This window comes from Etheostoma spectabile, unplaced genomic scaffold (assembly GCF_008692095.1).
Source record: "Etheostoma spectabile isolate EspeVRDwgs_2016 unplaced genomic scaffold, UIUC_Espe_1.0 scaffold397, whole genome shotgun sequence".
Classification (NCBI taxonomy): Eukaryota; Metazoa; Chordata; class Actinopteri; order Perciformes; family Percidae; genus Etheostoma; species Etheostoma spectabile.
The window spans coordinates 52,251-68,098 of NW_022605601.1; the positions used below are offsets into that span (position 1 = coordinate 52,251).

At 40.7% G+C, this 15,848-nt stretch overlaps 3 protein-coding genes across 4 annotated transcripts in view; 1 reads left to right on the plus strand and 2 right to left on the minus strand.

Moving 5' to 3' along the window:
• The window catches only part of trmt10a (tRNA methyltransferase 10A), a 9,884-nt gene extending 9,195 nt beyond the window's left edge, over positions 1–689 (minus strand). The window contains exons 1-2 of one of the 2 annotated variants that reach the window (XM_032511632.1): positions 525–683; positions 220–407 (exon numbers count right to left, since the gene is read on the minus strand). In XM_032511632.1, the coding sequence (XP_032367523.1) occupies positions 220–407 (188 nt within the window). In that variant the 5' untranslated portion in view covers positions 525–683. Of the gene's footprint in view, positions 1–219 lie in introns of both variants that reach the window. The other variant, XM_032511631.1, reaches the window with a different exon arrangement.
• Positions 690–1,130: 441 nt separating this feature from the next.
• Positions 1,131–8,915, minus strand: cfap184 (cilia and flagella associated protein 184). The gene is made up of 3 exons (XM_032511629.1): positions 8,043–8,915; positions 3,622–3,969; positions 1,131–3,075 (listed from the first exon to the last, which is right to left on the minus strand). The coding sequence occupies exons 1-3, from the start codon at positions 8,748–8,750 to the stop codon at positions 2,746–2,748; spliced, it is 1,386 nt and encodes a 461-aa protein (XP_032367520.1). The 5' UTR covers positions 8,751–8,915; the 3' UTR covers positions 1,131–2,745.
• tada2b (transcriptional adaptor 2B) lies at positions 8,916–15,848 on the plus strand. The gene is made up of 2 exons (XM_032511627.1): positions 8,916–9,263; positions 10,415–15,848. Exons 1-2 carry the CDS (start codon positions 8,994–8,996, stop codon positions 11,624–11,626), a joined length of 1,482 nt encoding a protein of 493 aa, XP_032367518.1. The 5' UTR covers positions 8,916–8,993; the 3' UTR covers positions 11,627–15,848.

Genomic DNA, 15,848 nt, shown 5'->3' on the forward strand with positions numbered 1-15,848 from the left:
AAATTAAATTAAATTACTTACTAAAACCAGGAAAAGATAACATATATACAAAATGTGGGACGATATCTAGCTGCATATATCGATATAAAATCGATATATTTCCCAGCCCTAGTTATAAGAGTATAAACCACCAATGGACAGTTGTTATCGCACCTGTGTCAATGATTGCATTGATGACATTGACAGTACTGCTGACAGTGTTAAAATTAGCTTACTTACTTTCGTAGTTCTCTCTCTTCTTCCCATTTCTGCTGTTTCAGAAGCTTCTTCTTCTGACTTTTGGACACCGTTTGGTTTTCTGCTGCATTTTCTCCATTACTGCTCACCGTCTTCTGACTGCTCTTGTTGCCTCCGTTATCATTCTCCTGCTGGGCTGAAGCTTCACTTTTCACGCTATCATCAGCCATCTGTGAAGAGCACAGATGACAAACGGCTGCTGGCTAATGATGCTGTAGTTACTAGCTGTCGGTGTTAGCGTGTTGGAAAGCTAACTGACAGCATTTAATAGCACAGTTCTTCTTTACCTGATTATTTCAAGTACAAAACCTTTTAAAAGTGCGTCATCGGCCGGATATCCAACCACAGAAGGTCATACAAACCAATAAAATATACTAACAACTAAATGAACTGTTCAAATCAGCACCACATGTATGTTATGTTAGACAGTGCCATAGACAGTTAAAGAAGGTTGGTACGCATATGATGTCATTTAACCGCGACAGATGCATTCGTATATTGTAGGAATTGGGATGCACCATGATGCTTTATCAGAATCAGATAAGGGTTATTGCCAACTGTAACACTTACAAGGAATTTGCCTTTGTGTCCAGTGCATACATAGACAAACAAACATATCATACATGTAAAAAAAATGTAATATAAAACAGCCTATAAATATAATTTAGCAGATGTGGACAAAATCCTGCTCCAGTGGCTGCGTTACATTATTTCCCATAGACCGTAAAGTTCTCCTCGTTCACTTCCAGTTATTCCTTATTCTCGTATGTAACTGTCTATGTTATCTAAAGAGTATACCTTCCTCCACAGCACTGCAGTGTAGATCTCTGGCTAGTCCACACAGCATTCCGGGATGGGAGAAAAAAACGTGCTCTGGTTTATTGACTTTTATTTCAAAATGATGTGGAAACCACAGACCATGTATTTTCTCCTGTAAGGTATTACAGGTGTTTGGGCTTGACATCTACAAATGGATAAAACAAAATATCTAACTATTACAGCTTCTATAGGCCTATCTAGAGACAATGTCACATTTGGTATAATGCAAAAATAAAAAATGATGTGATGATAAAACTAAATGTAATTCTATGTCTGGCAAACATTTTCCTCCACAAAAACTGAATCCTGAAGTCATCCCCCAATTAGGATATACTGTATATATAGACTATATACTGTACACACATATACATTTATTTAAACTTAACATAAAGTCTTTAAAATTGGTAAATGAAGAAAAAGCACAAACATTATATAAAATTCTAAAACACTTTACTAATGTATCTGAAATTGAACGGCACATCCTCTTGTATTTTAAATTACTTTAATTTATTTTATTTTATCCTTTCCATTGATATAATTCTTTTCAGAAATTATTCTGATATATTCTTATGTATTGTAAGAATATTGATGTTGGTTGATTGATGAATTTCTGTTTTTCTTTTGTACTTTTTTATAGAGTCACAAACAATCAATCAAATCAATCAAATCAATCAAATCAATCAAAACCGATCACAATCATCTTTGGCAGCGCTAAGCTCTGGGTGCAGGTACAGTGCCTCCGAATGAACTTGTTTTGGTGGAACATTTCCACGCTTGATTTTTGGTTTACCCATGTTGCAATGCCAGATACCGGTGACAGTAGCTCAATCAGTAGGGAATTGGGTCCGCACCCGGAGGGTTGCTGGTTCAAGTGCCTGTACGGACCAAAGTATGGTGTTGGACTGGTAGCTGGAGGGGGGGCAGTTCACCTCCTGGGCACTGCCAAGGTTACTCATGAGCAAGGCTAAGAACCCCCAACTGCTCAGGATGCCTTTCCATGGGCTATTGTGACATCTCCCCACACATGCGTATGGGTAAAGAGCCTGTGTGTAATAACAACAGAGCGTAAATTGTAATTTCCCCTTTAAAGTATATATTATTATTATCTCCACAGCTTGCGGAGCAATTCTACTACTGTATATTCATTTCAATTTTTAAATCTGTACTTAGTTTAGACGTTACATTTATCTATTTAGTTCTACAATGTATTAATTACTTTTAGCTATCTGTTTAAACCATAGAAATAAAATGGTTTAAACTTTTCTAATTTGTTTCTCACACAACATTGTAGTGTTCAGGTGTTACAGCTGATTTATAAAATCATAATTTCACTTATAATCTTTCCGACTGTTTGGAATCACAGAGATAGAGTATATAAAAATACTGGGCAGTGGTGATTGCTGCCTCAGTAAAGTAGTCCTGACCCTGGTATGTTTCTTTGTGAGATCTGGCTTCTGGTCGTAATATGGTGGGTTGGAACAATTATATTAATTCCTGCTAAATATAATGTGCTGCAGTGCAACTAATGATGCAATTAAATTAGAATAATAATAATAATAATTATTTATGTATTACTCGTTCTCTACACACACCATAAGCAATGGCTTTGACCTGATGAATCTGGCTTTTTTCGGGCTGATTATTATGTAGTCTGATCGCAACTTAAAATCTTAAGTCAAGTTCATTCATTCATTGAGTTGTCTCCAGCTTCTTCCTCCATCTGCCACAACTAAAGATCATCTCAGCTTGCCGGTACTTCAGATCTTCCAGCTGTTCCTCCAGAAGGTCAGAGACATCCACCGTATCCTCAAAGTCCCGTAGTAGGACGCTGTTCCCCAGAAGTCCACGCTGCTCCTTGAGCCTCATGTTGTCTCTCTGCAGGCCGTTGCGTACCTGCCTAGTCCTGCTAAGGAGGTCCCTCTGCCTGGCCACCGTTGCGTCCATCATGGCCAGCTGCTCTCTCTTGGCCTGGACCTCCATCTGGCTCCAGAACAGCTTCTCCTTGACGTTTGACATGAGCTAACAAAGCAGAAGAAAACACAATGCTGACTCAATTACTTATTCCCGGAATATGGCTGAGTATCATTCAAACATTTTTGATACTGGTACCGATACCAATACCGCAACTTCGAGATCACTAAATGATATTTACTTGAATGACTTTTCAATTCCAATTTTATGAAACAAAAAGAAACATCGTTTTATTTATTTTACAGCTCCTACTAAGTGACCCGTCTCTGTGTAACGTAGTTTTTCCTGCATGTCTCCACAACGTGTTACATTAGACATCAAATCACCAGCATTATTAGAACTTGGTAGCAGCATGCTGCATGCTAATTGGCTTACTGTTGCTGATGAGTCTTAATCCTTAGGTATTGAAATAGGGTATTAATTTATATGAATGGTAAGAATGTTAATACTCAATACTTAGGAGGCAATTTAATTTTAGTCTGTGCCTAAAAAGTATTGAATTTGGTACTCAGCTCTATACGGAAATCATATTTTGTAAAGCAACTAAAACAAATTATTTTGACCCAATCTGTACCTGTGGATTCTTCAACCTACCTCCAATCCGCTGCAGATCTTTTTCTGCATCTTTAAAGATTCCTCATTTTGCTTTTTGGTGTGCTTCTTCAGCTCCAGCCTCTCAGCCTGCAGCTGCTCAAACTGGACATGTAACGGGTCCCTGGCACGTTCTTCCCCTTCACGGAGCTCTGCCTCCAGCCGGTGAATCTTGATCCTCAGCATGATGTGCTTACGGCGCAGCATGATCAGCTCTTGCTGCAGGAGCGTCTCTTTTGCCAAGGTTGCCTCAACTTTGGCCTGAGAAGCTTGTTTACCCAGTCGTCGGCTTAGTACTGTCACAGCTACGTCCTGCTTCAGTGCCAGCAACTCTCGCCATTCATTTTCCACCTGAGGACAAAGATGAAACCCACTAATAAGTACACCATAACACACAATTAACGCTTATTATGTATGTGTTGTATGTTGTATGTGTGTGTGTGTCCTGTCCTCTACACACACAAACCTGGACTCACATAAATACCAGGACACTTGAACACTTGACTTGATACTTGACACTTAACTGAATTTATGGTAAATGTCCTTTTATAGCCAAAGGTTTTATTGTTGTTATTATTGTTATTATTACTGTTATTATTGTTATCTTCATACTGTCTTTTTTTCTTTCTATAATGTATTTTTCTTGCTGAAAACTGCTGCTGGAAATTTTCATTTCCTTGCGGGAATCATCCCAAAAGGATTAATAAAGAGAAGTCTAAGTCTTATTGGGCACCGGTAGATGTCCCCTCATTTAGGTTCTTTAATATATTTTGAATTTTTGAATTGAACAAAATGGTTTAATATGTGCATAACTGTGTGTTATATGGAAATGCATGCAAGTAGTTATGTCTATAGGAGTACTTCCTAAATGTTTGAATATAACACTTATATTGATTAATAAATCCTGAAATCAGTCTTTTAATATATACCTTTTCACCATTTGGTTTCTACTGTTTGGCCACTTTATAACCTGGTGCATTATCAGAAAAGGATTAATTGCCACAATGAGTTACACCTACATGGAATTTGCCTTGATGGATGGTGCATACACTCACAAACAAACATGTTAAACATAAATAAAAAATAAACAATAAATACAGAATGGTAAATATACTGCACTCATATATAAAGCTTTTTTCAACTTAAGGACTACTTAAAGGGCTTTACACACTACAGGCACCACACACACAACCACTATGCTGTTTGCATACACGGTGCAACCTGCTCATCAGACACCAACATTCACACACATTCACACACAACGATGGCGCAGCATCAGGAGTTTTTCAGGGTTCAGCCCAAGGACACTTTGACATGTAGGACAGGGGTCAAATCAATGGCCGCTCTACGACCTGAGCCACAGCCGGCAAAATTATAAAAAATATTTGAGGGTTGCTTCTTGCTTGTACAATTTCCAGCGGAAGTTCTCTGTTAATTAGGGGTCCAAGCCCGAGAAGCCGTGGCACCGCGGATGCAAGGCGATACGCGGTTCACACAGCAGGGCTGTGGAACCCTATGTTTTCGTACAGTTTCTTATTCTTTCCTCCTCCGTATTCTTCCTTCCTCTTCATTTATTCTTCTCCGCATAAAATGGGTGCTCACGCCTAAACCGTACATGGTGGCGACGCGCCATTTCAGGACTGGTCCGAAAGTCCGCAAAGACCTCAGCCAAAAAAATTGACCCACTTCCCCACTAGTGGCGCTATACGCAAAAAAACACGTTGGCTCTATAACTCCCAAACCGTACATCGAAATTTAAAAACCTTACATCCACGCGTTCCCTGGATCCTACGAATCTCGTGATATAGGCCACGCCCATTTCCGCCTAAACTTTTATCTTGAAAAATGGCGATTTATCAAAACCTACTTTTTCTAACTCCTCCGAGACCGTGCAAGGATCTGCACGAAACTTGGCACATACATCTCCACCCACTGACTAAAGTTTGCATAAAGATTTTTATAGGATAAATTGCGCGTGTTACGCGCAAACAAAGTTTTGTAGCGCCGAAAACATTGCCGTTGCCATATCTGGCCAAATAAATGCTATCAAAGCCAAACTTTGATATACTTGCTATGACCCCCTGAGCTCTGTACCACATTTGACGAACATTGGCCGCTAGGGGGCGCCACAAATACAAAAAAGTGTGTTTTTCATGAACAAACTTTGCCATATCTCGGCCAAAATACGTGGTATCAACACCAAACTTGGGGTGATTGTTTGGCATGCCGCACGGAAGCTTCATACATAATCTGGTAACAATGGACCATTAGGGGGCGCTATAATCGACGTTTGTTGGTTTTGTGGACAGAGTCAATGCGTTTAAATGGGGAATTTGCAATTGCAATATCTCTGCCACAGTAAATGCTATCAAAACCAAACCGGTAATGATTGTTTCGCCCACCGCCCGGAGGCTCACTGCCAAATTTGGTAGACAGGCCCTTAGGGGGCGCTGTAATCAACATAGAGCATTTCCCAGGGTCGCTGGGACGACTGGCGCGGGGAGGCTTGGACCCCGTTGAAACTGCGTGCAGTTCTAGTTTCTTTTGTTTCCAAGCAAATTTGCATAACTGAAATTTCCCTCAACTAACGTTATTGAATGCAAAATGTAATCAAATTGGGACCTTGTGAATCGGAATCGATTCGGGAAATCATTGGCGTGAGTTTAAATTGTTGTTTAAATTATGGGTAAACTGGGCTCCTTAACACGGTTTTATATCACATTCTTTCCCAGACTTTGCTAAGTTTGTTCCAAAAGCATTCCCATGTTTGCATAGTGCTGAGAGCAATATCTACATGGTTCAGTATGCATGTCACCTCCACCCAGCTCACTGCGAAAACGCATGTGTAGACCTCTTGTACTCCCTGGCGGAATAAGAGACTTTTTAAAGCCTGCTGAAAAGGGGGATGAAAAAGCCCCTTGGTTTCAAATCTATTTCTCCATAGCTTTGACTATTCATTAGCAAATAAGAAAATTAATGTTGTATATATATATATACATATATATATATATATATATATATATATATATATATATATATAAAATACAAATTACACAAATTAAAATATTAAATGTTGCTAAAACTCTGATGCACAGCAATATATGACATCACCTTTTTGTAACTGAGCCCCTCTGTCTTCAAGTGTCTACAAGTGAGAATGAAAGACATAAACAGAAATCCAAAAATCTCTCTTGCGAAATAACCAAAACTGTTTTAACTTTGGCAGAAAGTGTGTTCATGTTCTACATCAACCCAAAAAGCTAGTGGACAAACTTTTTAAACCAATCTCCTTCGGCAGGAGGCTGTGTTCCATCAAGATCAAAACCTCAAGAACAGTGTCTCCCCTACTGTAGCTGGCCTAATCAACAACACCCAGGACCCCCACCAACACTTATCCCGCTCCTTGGACACTACAGGTTTCATTACACACCCACCCCTCTGTCTCAACGACTTACATTAACACACAACTTTTGGATTATAATCTCTGTAAATTGCCCATATGCTTTTTAATATAAACTTTTGCACAGTCCTTGATCAATTTTTTGTACATGTATGTCATCCTCCATCTTTTCATAACAACATGTTCTTATTTATTTTCTTTTGGATATTCTTCATATCTTTTCAAATTGGTTTCTGTTAATTGTTCTTACAGTCCAATGAAGTGGGTTTGTGCCATCTTAAGACATTAAAGATGAAAAGTTATCAAAAGAAAAACTTTTCGTCATAGGGCATGGCCGTGGTGGGGTGGCCATTTTGTGTGTTTCGCCATTGAAATAGGAAGTGGGTGTAACTTGAGTGTACATTGTCCAAATGGCTTGAAACTTGGCTTGAAACGGGATTTATCAGAGTCCAACCCTGACAACACATACAGGCCGATATATATATGAGATATATTATGACATATACGACGTAGAGTTTTGTGTGAGCTATCACTGAACTCAGCAGGGAGTCCCATCTTCACTGGTGACGATTGTCAGTGTCCGAGTGCCAAACAAATGCACGGTCGCACGGAGCGGCGTGCGCCAGTAACTCCAACGTGCGCAGATTAGTGAGGGCCCGTCCAACGCTGTTGCAGCTTTAATTAATTTTGCCACTTTTTTGACAGTGTGAGCATAGGCTAATACATAATCAAAACCGGCTTTTGAAGTAGAATATAGTGTGAAAATGGGACTAATTTATTACTTTCAAAAGCATCATCTTAAAATAGTCTTTAAAAGTTAGCCCTAATAATAATTCTCCAGTTATAATACTGCTTCTCTGTTTTATTTATTGAAATATTTTGAGTATTCTATCATTGTATTTGACATATTTTAACAAGACTTTGTGCACTTTCCAACAATTTAAACTTTGAAATCATCAAATTTTAAGGGGAAAGTTTTAGTAGGATGTAGAAAACATGCACAGGCCCTGACAATAAGACCAACCTTGTACAGCCTCTCTTGGGACTTTAACCTCAGCTCCTCTGCCTGCTGCTGAGCTGTCTCGGAATCAGCGGTGAGCTGCTGCTTCAGCTCAGTCAGGATGTTAATGTACTTGTCATACCCTTGCTCTGACACCGGGATCTCCCTGTCCAGCTGGGTGTCATCCCAGGCCTTCTTCTGAAAGAACTCTGCCAGCTTCATCTGCAGCAGGCTGTGGTATTGGCGGGTGTCATCTCTGTCCTCACGCTGCTCCTGCTTCGGCTGAATGTTTTCATAGTTGGTGTCTTCTTTGTCTTCAGGATCAGCAGTGGATTTCTCTTCTTCAGCCTCGTCTTCCCCTTGTGTAGGACTCGTGTTCTTTCTCTCCGGGGTCTCAGGGTGCAAACTGGGAGGTCCATCGCCATCATTGCTGTTAACTTTGACAACAACACTCTCCTCGTGGGACGTTTGCTGTTCATTGACTTCATTTGTCTTCACATCCAAATCACTTCTTGTTCCTTCTGGCTCAGAGGTGGCTGCTTCTTCAACAGCGGCCTCTTCAGTGGTGGGCACACTTTCAGAGTTTTCTTCATCATGATCTGATGCAACCATTTCAGCTTGGACATCTTCCTTTTTATTTCCATGAACTGTCACAGCAGAATTGTCCACCTCATTGGTGGAATCTGCTGCTGACAGCACATTCTTCACCTCGTTTTCTGCCTCTCTATCCATTTTCAATGGAAAAAGAATACCCCAAAATGTGTATATAACTAAAGGGCTCGTGCCCTTCTGTAGTCTGAAACTGTTCGTTTTGTTTCGGTTGTCCTGGAAACTAGGATCGGGAGCCAATCAGAGGCGCCCTGACCTCTTCTCATTAATATTAACAAGCAGGATGTGAGAAGGTCGCGCTGCGAAGCTCGCAGTGCGCAAGCGCGCTGTTCTGCCTCCAACAACAAGAAGCAGGAGCCAGGCAACATGGCCGACCTGGGGAAGAAGTACTGCGTTTACTGCCTTGCAGATGTTACAAACCTGCGGCTTCGCTGCACCGACTGCCCCGATATCGAGCTGTGTCCGGAGTGTTTCTCGGCGGGCGCAGAAATCGGTAATCACCGGAGATGGCACGGCTACCAGCAGGTCGACGGCGGTCGGTTCACTCTCTGGGGTCCCGACGCAGAGGGAGGATGGACCAGCAGGGAAGAGCAGTCGCTACTCGATGCTATCGAGCAATATGGATTTGGAAACTGGGTACATCACTTTTTAAGTTACTTAACTTAATTTCCTTCTACAATACAATACATGTACGCTCACAAAAGTTGTGTTTAAAGTTACTTAGATAATATCAAGAGTGAAAGTTGGCTGGTCCTAGCGACAATGTTAGGGTAACGTTACCGTTTATGACAATTTTGGCAATCCATTTTCTTTTCGTACTGTCGGAAACATTGGACGTTTAATTTGACATTAAAGGCGCTAATTATATGTTACATTAAGGATAGGGGCTTACGAGTAGTTGGCTATCCCAAAAAATGAGTGCGTAGGGATTACTTTTTCAGATGGTTATTGATACATGGGGTATGCGTTTGTTACAGAAGTCAAATGACATCAGAATACAACAAAAACAATGTAACAAACGAAACACTTTGAACTCAACTACAACTTAAGTAATGTTGCAAGTATATAACATGTTCGTAACCTGTTGCCCTAGTAGAGGGTGAGCCTACTTTTTATACATCCCAGACCAAGATAAATTACTAATATTGAATTTATGACACCACCCTTAGTAACTCAGGAGGTCCAATTCCAGTATTACACTACTAACATTTTCATCCGTTTTGCAGCTGCCCCTCTCTCCGCGGAGGCGGGTACGAGTATGCAAAAACTGCAGTAATAAAATTTGTAGTTTGAATAGGGAGTTCAACATTGTTAATTTGCATGTTATTACTGCACTATAATGACTACCTACATTGAAAAAAAGCTGGTTGACAATGTGTATGTGTATCAACTAAGTACTGTCTCTATCTTACCTGTTGTTGGTATTAAATTACATAGTTTTTTACTGAAAACGTACTTTGAAATTTTCAAGAAATTTTCGACCCGTATAACAAAATTATTCCCTGAACCTTGGGTCCAAAACTTGAAGTTATACTATAATTTGCAACAATATTAAAGACAGAAAAGCAGAAAAATATCACATATGAGGAGATGGAACCAGAGAATTTTTGGCACTTTTGCTCAATAAATTGCTTAAATATTTTGAAACATATTGTCAATTTTCTCTTGGTTGTCTAACTGATCTTTTTTTTTTAGCACTACTCTGGTTAGTAGTCGAGTATGCTTACCTTTTGTAATTCGTCCACTCTGCTCTTCAGTAACAACTTCCTGTTTGTGGTGACTTTCAGGAGGACATGGCTGCTCACGTTGGAGCATCCCGAACGCCTCAGGAAGTCATGGAACACTATGTCACCATGTACATTCACGGAAACCTGGGCAAGGCCTGCATCCCTGACAACATTCCCAACCGGGTAACAGACCACACCTGCCCAAGCGGGGGGCCCCTGTCGCCGAGCCTCACCACCCCGCTGCCTCCGCTGGACATCAGCCTGGCTGAGCAGCAGCAGCTGGGCTACATGCCCCTACGGGATGACTACGAGATTGAATATGACCAGGACGCAGAGAAGCTCATCAGCGGGCTGTCTGTGAACTACGACGACGAGGATGTAGAAATTGAAATGAAACGTGCCCACGTGGACATGTATGTGCGTAAGCTCAGAGAACGCCAGCGACGTAAGAACATCGCCCGAGACTACAACCTGGTGCCTGCATTCCTGGGCCGAGACAAGAAAGACAAGGAGAAGGAGAAACCAGGAGCACTGGGAGTCCTAGGCACTGTTGGTGGTGTGGGTGGAGCAGCAGCTGGCGGTGGCACTGTTGGATCAGGCTCTACGACAGCAGCAGGATCAGGCCCTGTTCCCAGTACGCCCAAAAGAAAGATCACCAAGGAAGAGAAGGAACAGCGGGTCAGACTGCGGGGGCTCTGCCAGTTCATGGCCACACGGGAGTTTGAAGACTTCTTTGAGAACATGCATAAAGAGCGCATGCTCAGGGCCAAGGTGCGCGAGCTGCAGCGCTACCGCCGCAACGGCATTGCACGCCTGGAGGAGACGGCTGAATATGAAGCGGCGCGCCACAAACGGGAGAAACGCAAGGAGAACAAAAGCGTGGTCACCTCCAAACGGGGCAGCGGAGGAGGGGGCGGGTTTGGCTCAGGGATGGGACTCGGGGTTGGAGCTGGAGGGGGAGGAGGCATTGCTGGAGGACTGGGGGTTGGAGGTGGGATCAAAGAAGAGGGAAAAGATGGTGAGTTTGCCGCCATCGAGAATCTAACAGGCTTTGAGTTGCTGTCGGACAGGGAGAAGGTGCTGTGTAACTCTCTGAATCTCAGCCCAGCACGCTACCTGACTGTCAAAACCATCATCATCAAAGATCACCTACAGAAAAGGCAAGGCATCCCGGCCAAGAGCCGGCTGCCCAGCTACCTGGACAAGGTCCTCAAGAAGCGCATTCTCACCTTTCTCACAGAAAGTGGCTGGATATCCCGAGACGCCTCTTAGCAATCCATCTTGGGTCAGGAAGTAAGAAGTTGATGATTGCTGATATCTTATTTGCTATAAGCTCTGTAGGCAGGACAAAACTACTGGCTTTTTTTTCTCAAAAGTGATCTTGTGAATATGTACATTGCAAAGAAAGAGGATGCCCCACTGGAAAAAATATATATTTTCATATCAGGGCTAGGAGCAAAAATAAGCCTTTATTTTTACATTTGGAAAGAGATGGGGCTGAAAAACAACTCAGTGGGTTCAAAGTACGTTTGTCCATATTGTTACTGCATGAATGAGAACTACAATGCTAACAAGTTATACATAGTGGCAAAGATATTTTAGTGTTATTGCATCAGGTGCGTTGAACACTGACAGGGCAGAATGCTGAAAAGAAGGAAATAAGACCATAACATTTCTTGGAAACCTGACATTTCCTGGACTGTATAAGAGTAGTAATTGTTAAGACAAATGTTTGACAGCATGGAACCAATGGGTGACAGAAATGGTCACTGTCTTTGTTAACTGTTTTACCATTTAAAGCTGGACTTTATAGAAAGAGCTAGCTGAATTTTCTAACATTTTAAAGGCCTTAATTCCTAGAAATTGACGTGCGTCTTCAGTAAACTCTCAATTTTCTGACTTGTTTTTTTTCCTTCTTACTGCCTACAAGAGAAGGAAAAGAAAAAGCAGCAGGGTCCAACCATCATCTAGCTTTTCTTGCTACTGCCTGAAGGCAATTTGTATCAGGGTCCGACACAGGGGTTGATACACCGATATATCTGCTGATGTTAGCTTATCACTGCTATATCAGTATTGACACATATGTCAGCCAATAAGCAACAAGAAATATAAGTAAAGAAATGCCAAAGAATATTAAAAATATCATTTAGAGACAGTGTTGTCATTACACACTCTGTCCACCAGAGAGTGCTGCTGGCAAGTTAATTTTTCAGTTGTAAAACGTCTGAAGCAGTACATCTCCAGGTTACAATTCGTTAATAACCAAATTTAAAGGATCCATATCATAATAAATATTCATTTGTTATGTTTATGGTATAAAAAACGAATATCTGCTGATGTATTGTATTTTAAAGCCCATGAAAATGTTGCTTTAAAATATCCATGCTAAATAAACAACAATCCAGGTTAAACGACATCTTTAGCTATTATTTATTTTGTTATTTTAACACTTAAAAACCCAGCTAATCTGCTTCATCAGGACTGTTGTTCGATTTAATCAGATTTGATCAACAGTAACCAGTAACAACCCACCTTCATGATTAGATTGAACTTTTGGTAAATCCTGATTGGTGCTCACAGGTATCATTCTAAATTAGCACTGCCCAATTTCAACCAGAGAGACGTGACATTACCAAAACTGTTTTAATCTTCATAGAAAGTAGTGAGTTCATGTAGGATCCCGTTACTCATCAAAGTTGACTGAGAAAAGAACTTTTCATGGCGTTTGAATATCTATATCTATTTGTTTCAAAAATCCTGTATTTTATTTATTCAGTCTCTCTTTCAAACACAGTGCAGGCTAATTTTAAACGATGTCCGAGCGCTGCTTGCACAGACAGACAGAATTTGTGGCTGAGATGACGCACGTCATGGCATCATGCCGGAAAAGGGGGCGAAAATAAGCGAGTCGCCCAGGTGTCATGCTTCCAGCACTGCTGATCGGAGCTGGAGCCGATAAATATCCACAATTTGTCCCGGGAGTGAATGGCGATTGTAACCTTTCCCACTGAACACAAAGGCGTGTGAGCTATTTGGCCAGTGAGAACAGGGCACATGTGTTGAAGGCAGAACCTGACAGTAGCACTGGTGGCTCATTCTCATCTTCTAGCTTTTTCTGCAAGCCGAGCTAAATGGTGTTGATCCCGCTATTTAAATGAAAAATGAAGTTATTAAACTGGCTGTCGTTTCACGTCAGCAGCTCTGAAATCACAGAGAAGAAAGGCATGTGAATGTAACCTAAGCTAAAATATATGCTAGATTCAGATCTTTTCCTTCTCACGGCAATGGTAACTGTTGGAAAATTGGCCTTTTGGGGGGTAAATACAAGCCATGAGTAGCATTTGATCTGTAGCAGTGGTTAGTCATTGCCCTAAAACTTCTTTTTGATGACCACTTTTTTTGTGGTCACCAAAAAAAGGCGTGGCCTCCCCTTCATTGTACAACTTGAGTTTCTTCAACTGTGGAGAATGATAACGTTTTGTTATGATCACTAACTTATCAGGCGTAGTCATATCCCATTAATGTGGTGCTCCAAACTATGTACCATTCTAGTCATACACTACAATTTTATTTAAAGTATAACTTTGGTCAAATGTTTATTATCAACAAATCCCATGAAAAGACCAAAACCATCAATGAATTGATTCTACCATCAAACTATCTAATATTGTGGGTATCCAAAGCCTAATATATCCTTTTCCTTTGTGTTCCATGGTCAGTTAAAATACATCAATGAGTCACACAGTTGCACTGGGTGATAGAGCAGTCAAAACAGGCCAATGCTATTATAATTAAATATTTGGATATTCCTCCTAACATACACAGGTTTGCATGTAAATGTCTACCGTATTTGTGCACATTATTTCTATTGAAAGCAATTCTACTTGAATAGGTGTATTTATTTTCGTAAGAATAATTTTTGGGATTTTCCGCCTTTAACTTCTGATAGGACAGTTAGTTGAGAAAGGGGGAAGACATGCAGGAAATCATCACAGGTTGGATTCGAACCCTGGACCTCTGCGTCAATGCATAAACATCTCTGTCCATGTGCGCCTGCTCTACCACTGAACCAACCTCTCCACACTGAATAGGTATATTAATTTTAAAAGATCTACATACATACACACAGACCTCTCTCGCTCTTGGGAGCAAGCAGGAGGCAGGACTCTCACTTGTAATTTGGTTGTAAACAACCAAGTCTCATTAAATTCCTTAAAATTGTCCGATGACTTTGGCATCAGTCCTTACCAACAGAAGTTCCCAGATCTCCTCTTCTCTCAAGTTAGACATTTTCGTTGGCGTCTTTGCCGTGCAACGTTTAGGGAACAGCAGGTCAGACCCACGCCAGAACGCACAAGACAGATGGTCGCTGCTTTTTCCCACATTCAAATGTACATATTTAAATATTCAAATGGCTTAGTATTTTTTTACAATATGTAGTCCCCAACAAATGCATAATTTCCTCCTGTTTGAGTAACATTTCTTAAAACCAGCAGTGAGCAGCTGTTTCACGGAGGTTATTGACATCTTGCGTAGGAACCAATGGGCAGCTGGACGTTGGGAAGTATTAAGAATTTGTTGTTTTAATCTGTCTATTTCTGGGCCTTAGTGGTACATGATTTGGAGAACCGTTGACCCAAAGTATGTGGAAAACATTTATCTTTCCAACATTCATAGTGGGTCATATCCAGTACATAGACTTGTTTTTTAGGCCACTGCAGTTGCATAGTTAACCATAGAGTAATCCATAGCTTACATGTTCTGATTGGAATTTGAGGTATTAGTCAACTGTAGTGGTTTATTGAAGGGGCCGATTGAGCAACAGGCCGGTCATTGTATGTTGAAGCTGAGGAGAAGATGTGAGAATCATAATGGTATCGGTATAACAGGGGTCAGGTCAGCTTAAAAGGCCAAAATGCTATCTGAACCAGAATGTTCTTATAAATCAAACAGCGATCATGTAGACTGATGGTTCTCCTTTATTTGAATGTCAGCTTACGTTTCTTCCTTTTAGATAACCTGTAGACTATGTTTTTTGTTTGTTTTTATGGACTGCTTTTCAGATTTTGACAGTAGTGTTGTTTTGCGTGTGCAACGAAATGTTCCACAATAGTGTGTTTTGCTGTAAATGTTTTAAAGGAAAATACGGCAATTTGATGGGGGTTTTTTTCAGTGGGAGAATATTTGTACAGGGGGGGTTTTGCATACTTTGTCACCAACTGTAGATAATTTTGTAAGATAAATTGGAAAAAGAAAGTATAATTACTGACCTGTAAAATGTACAGTTATTTTGTCTCATGGAAATGTTTATAGCTTTTGTAATAAAAACAAAAACGATTTTGGATTTCAAAGAAGAAGCATTTGTGATGGCATGCTGTTGTGCCGTCTTTAATCTTGTTACCGGTCTTATACCGTTGAGCTGTTTTGATGTCCCGTTATTTTGTTATTACACATAAGGTATGTATGGAGATGTATTAAAAGTGCAAAAACGTTA

What these genes read in the sequence shown, in the direction of transcription:
- cfap184 (XM_032511629.1), bottom strand. Translation starts at nt 8,750, where the DNA reads ATGGATAGAGAGGCAGAAAACGAGGTGAAGAATGTGCTGTCAGCAGCA. An exon ending in CCCAAGAGAGGCTGTACAAG is followed by an intron (nt 3,970 to 8,042) that starts GTTGGTCTTATT and finishes CTTTGTCCTCAG; the next exon opens with GTGGAAAATGAATGGCGAGA. An exon ending in AGATCTGCAGCGGATTGGAG is followed by an intron (nt 3,076 to 3,621) that starts GTAGGTTGAAGA and finishes CTGCTTTGTTAG; the next exon opens with CTCATGTCAAACGTCAAGGA.
- tada2b (XM_032511627.1), top strand. Translation starts at nt 8,994, where the DNA reads ATGGCCGACCTGGGGAAGAAGTACTGCGTTTACTGCCTTGCAGATGTT. An exon ending in AATATGGATTTGGAAACTGG is followed by an intron (nt 9,264 to 10,414) that starts GTACATCACTTT and finishes GGTGACTTTCAG; the next exon opens with GAGGACATGGCTGCTCACGT.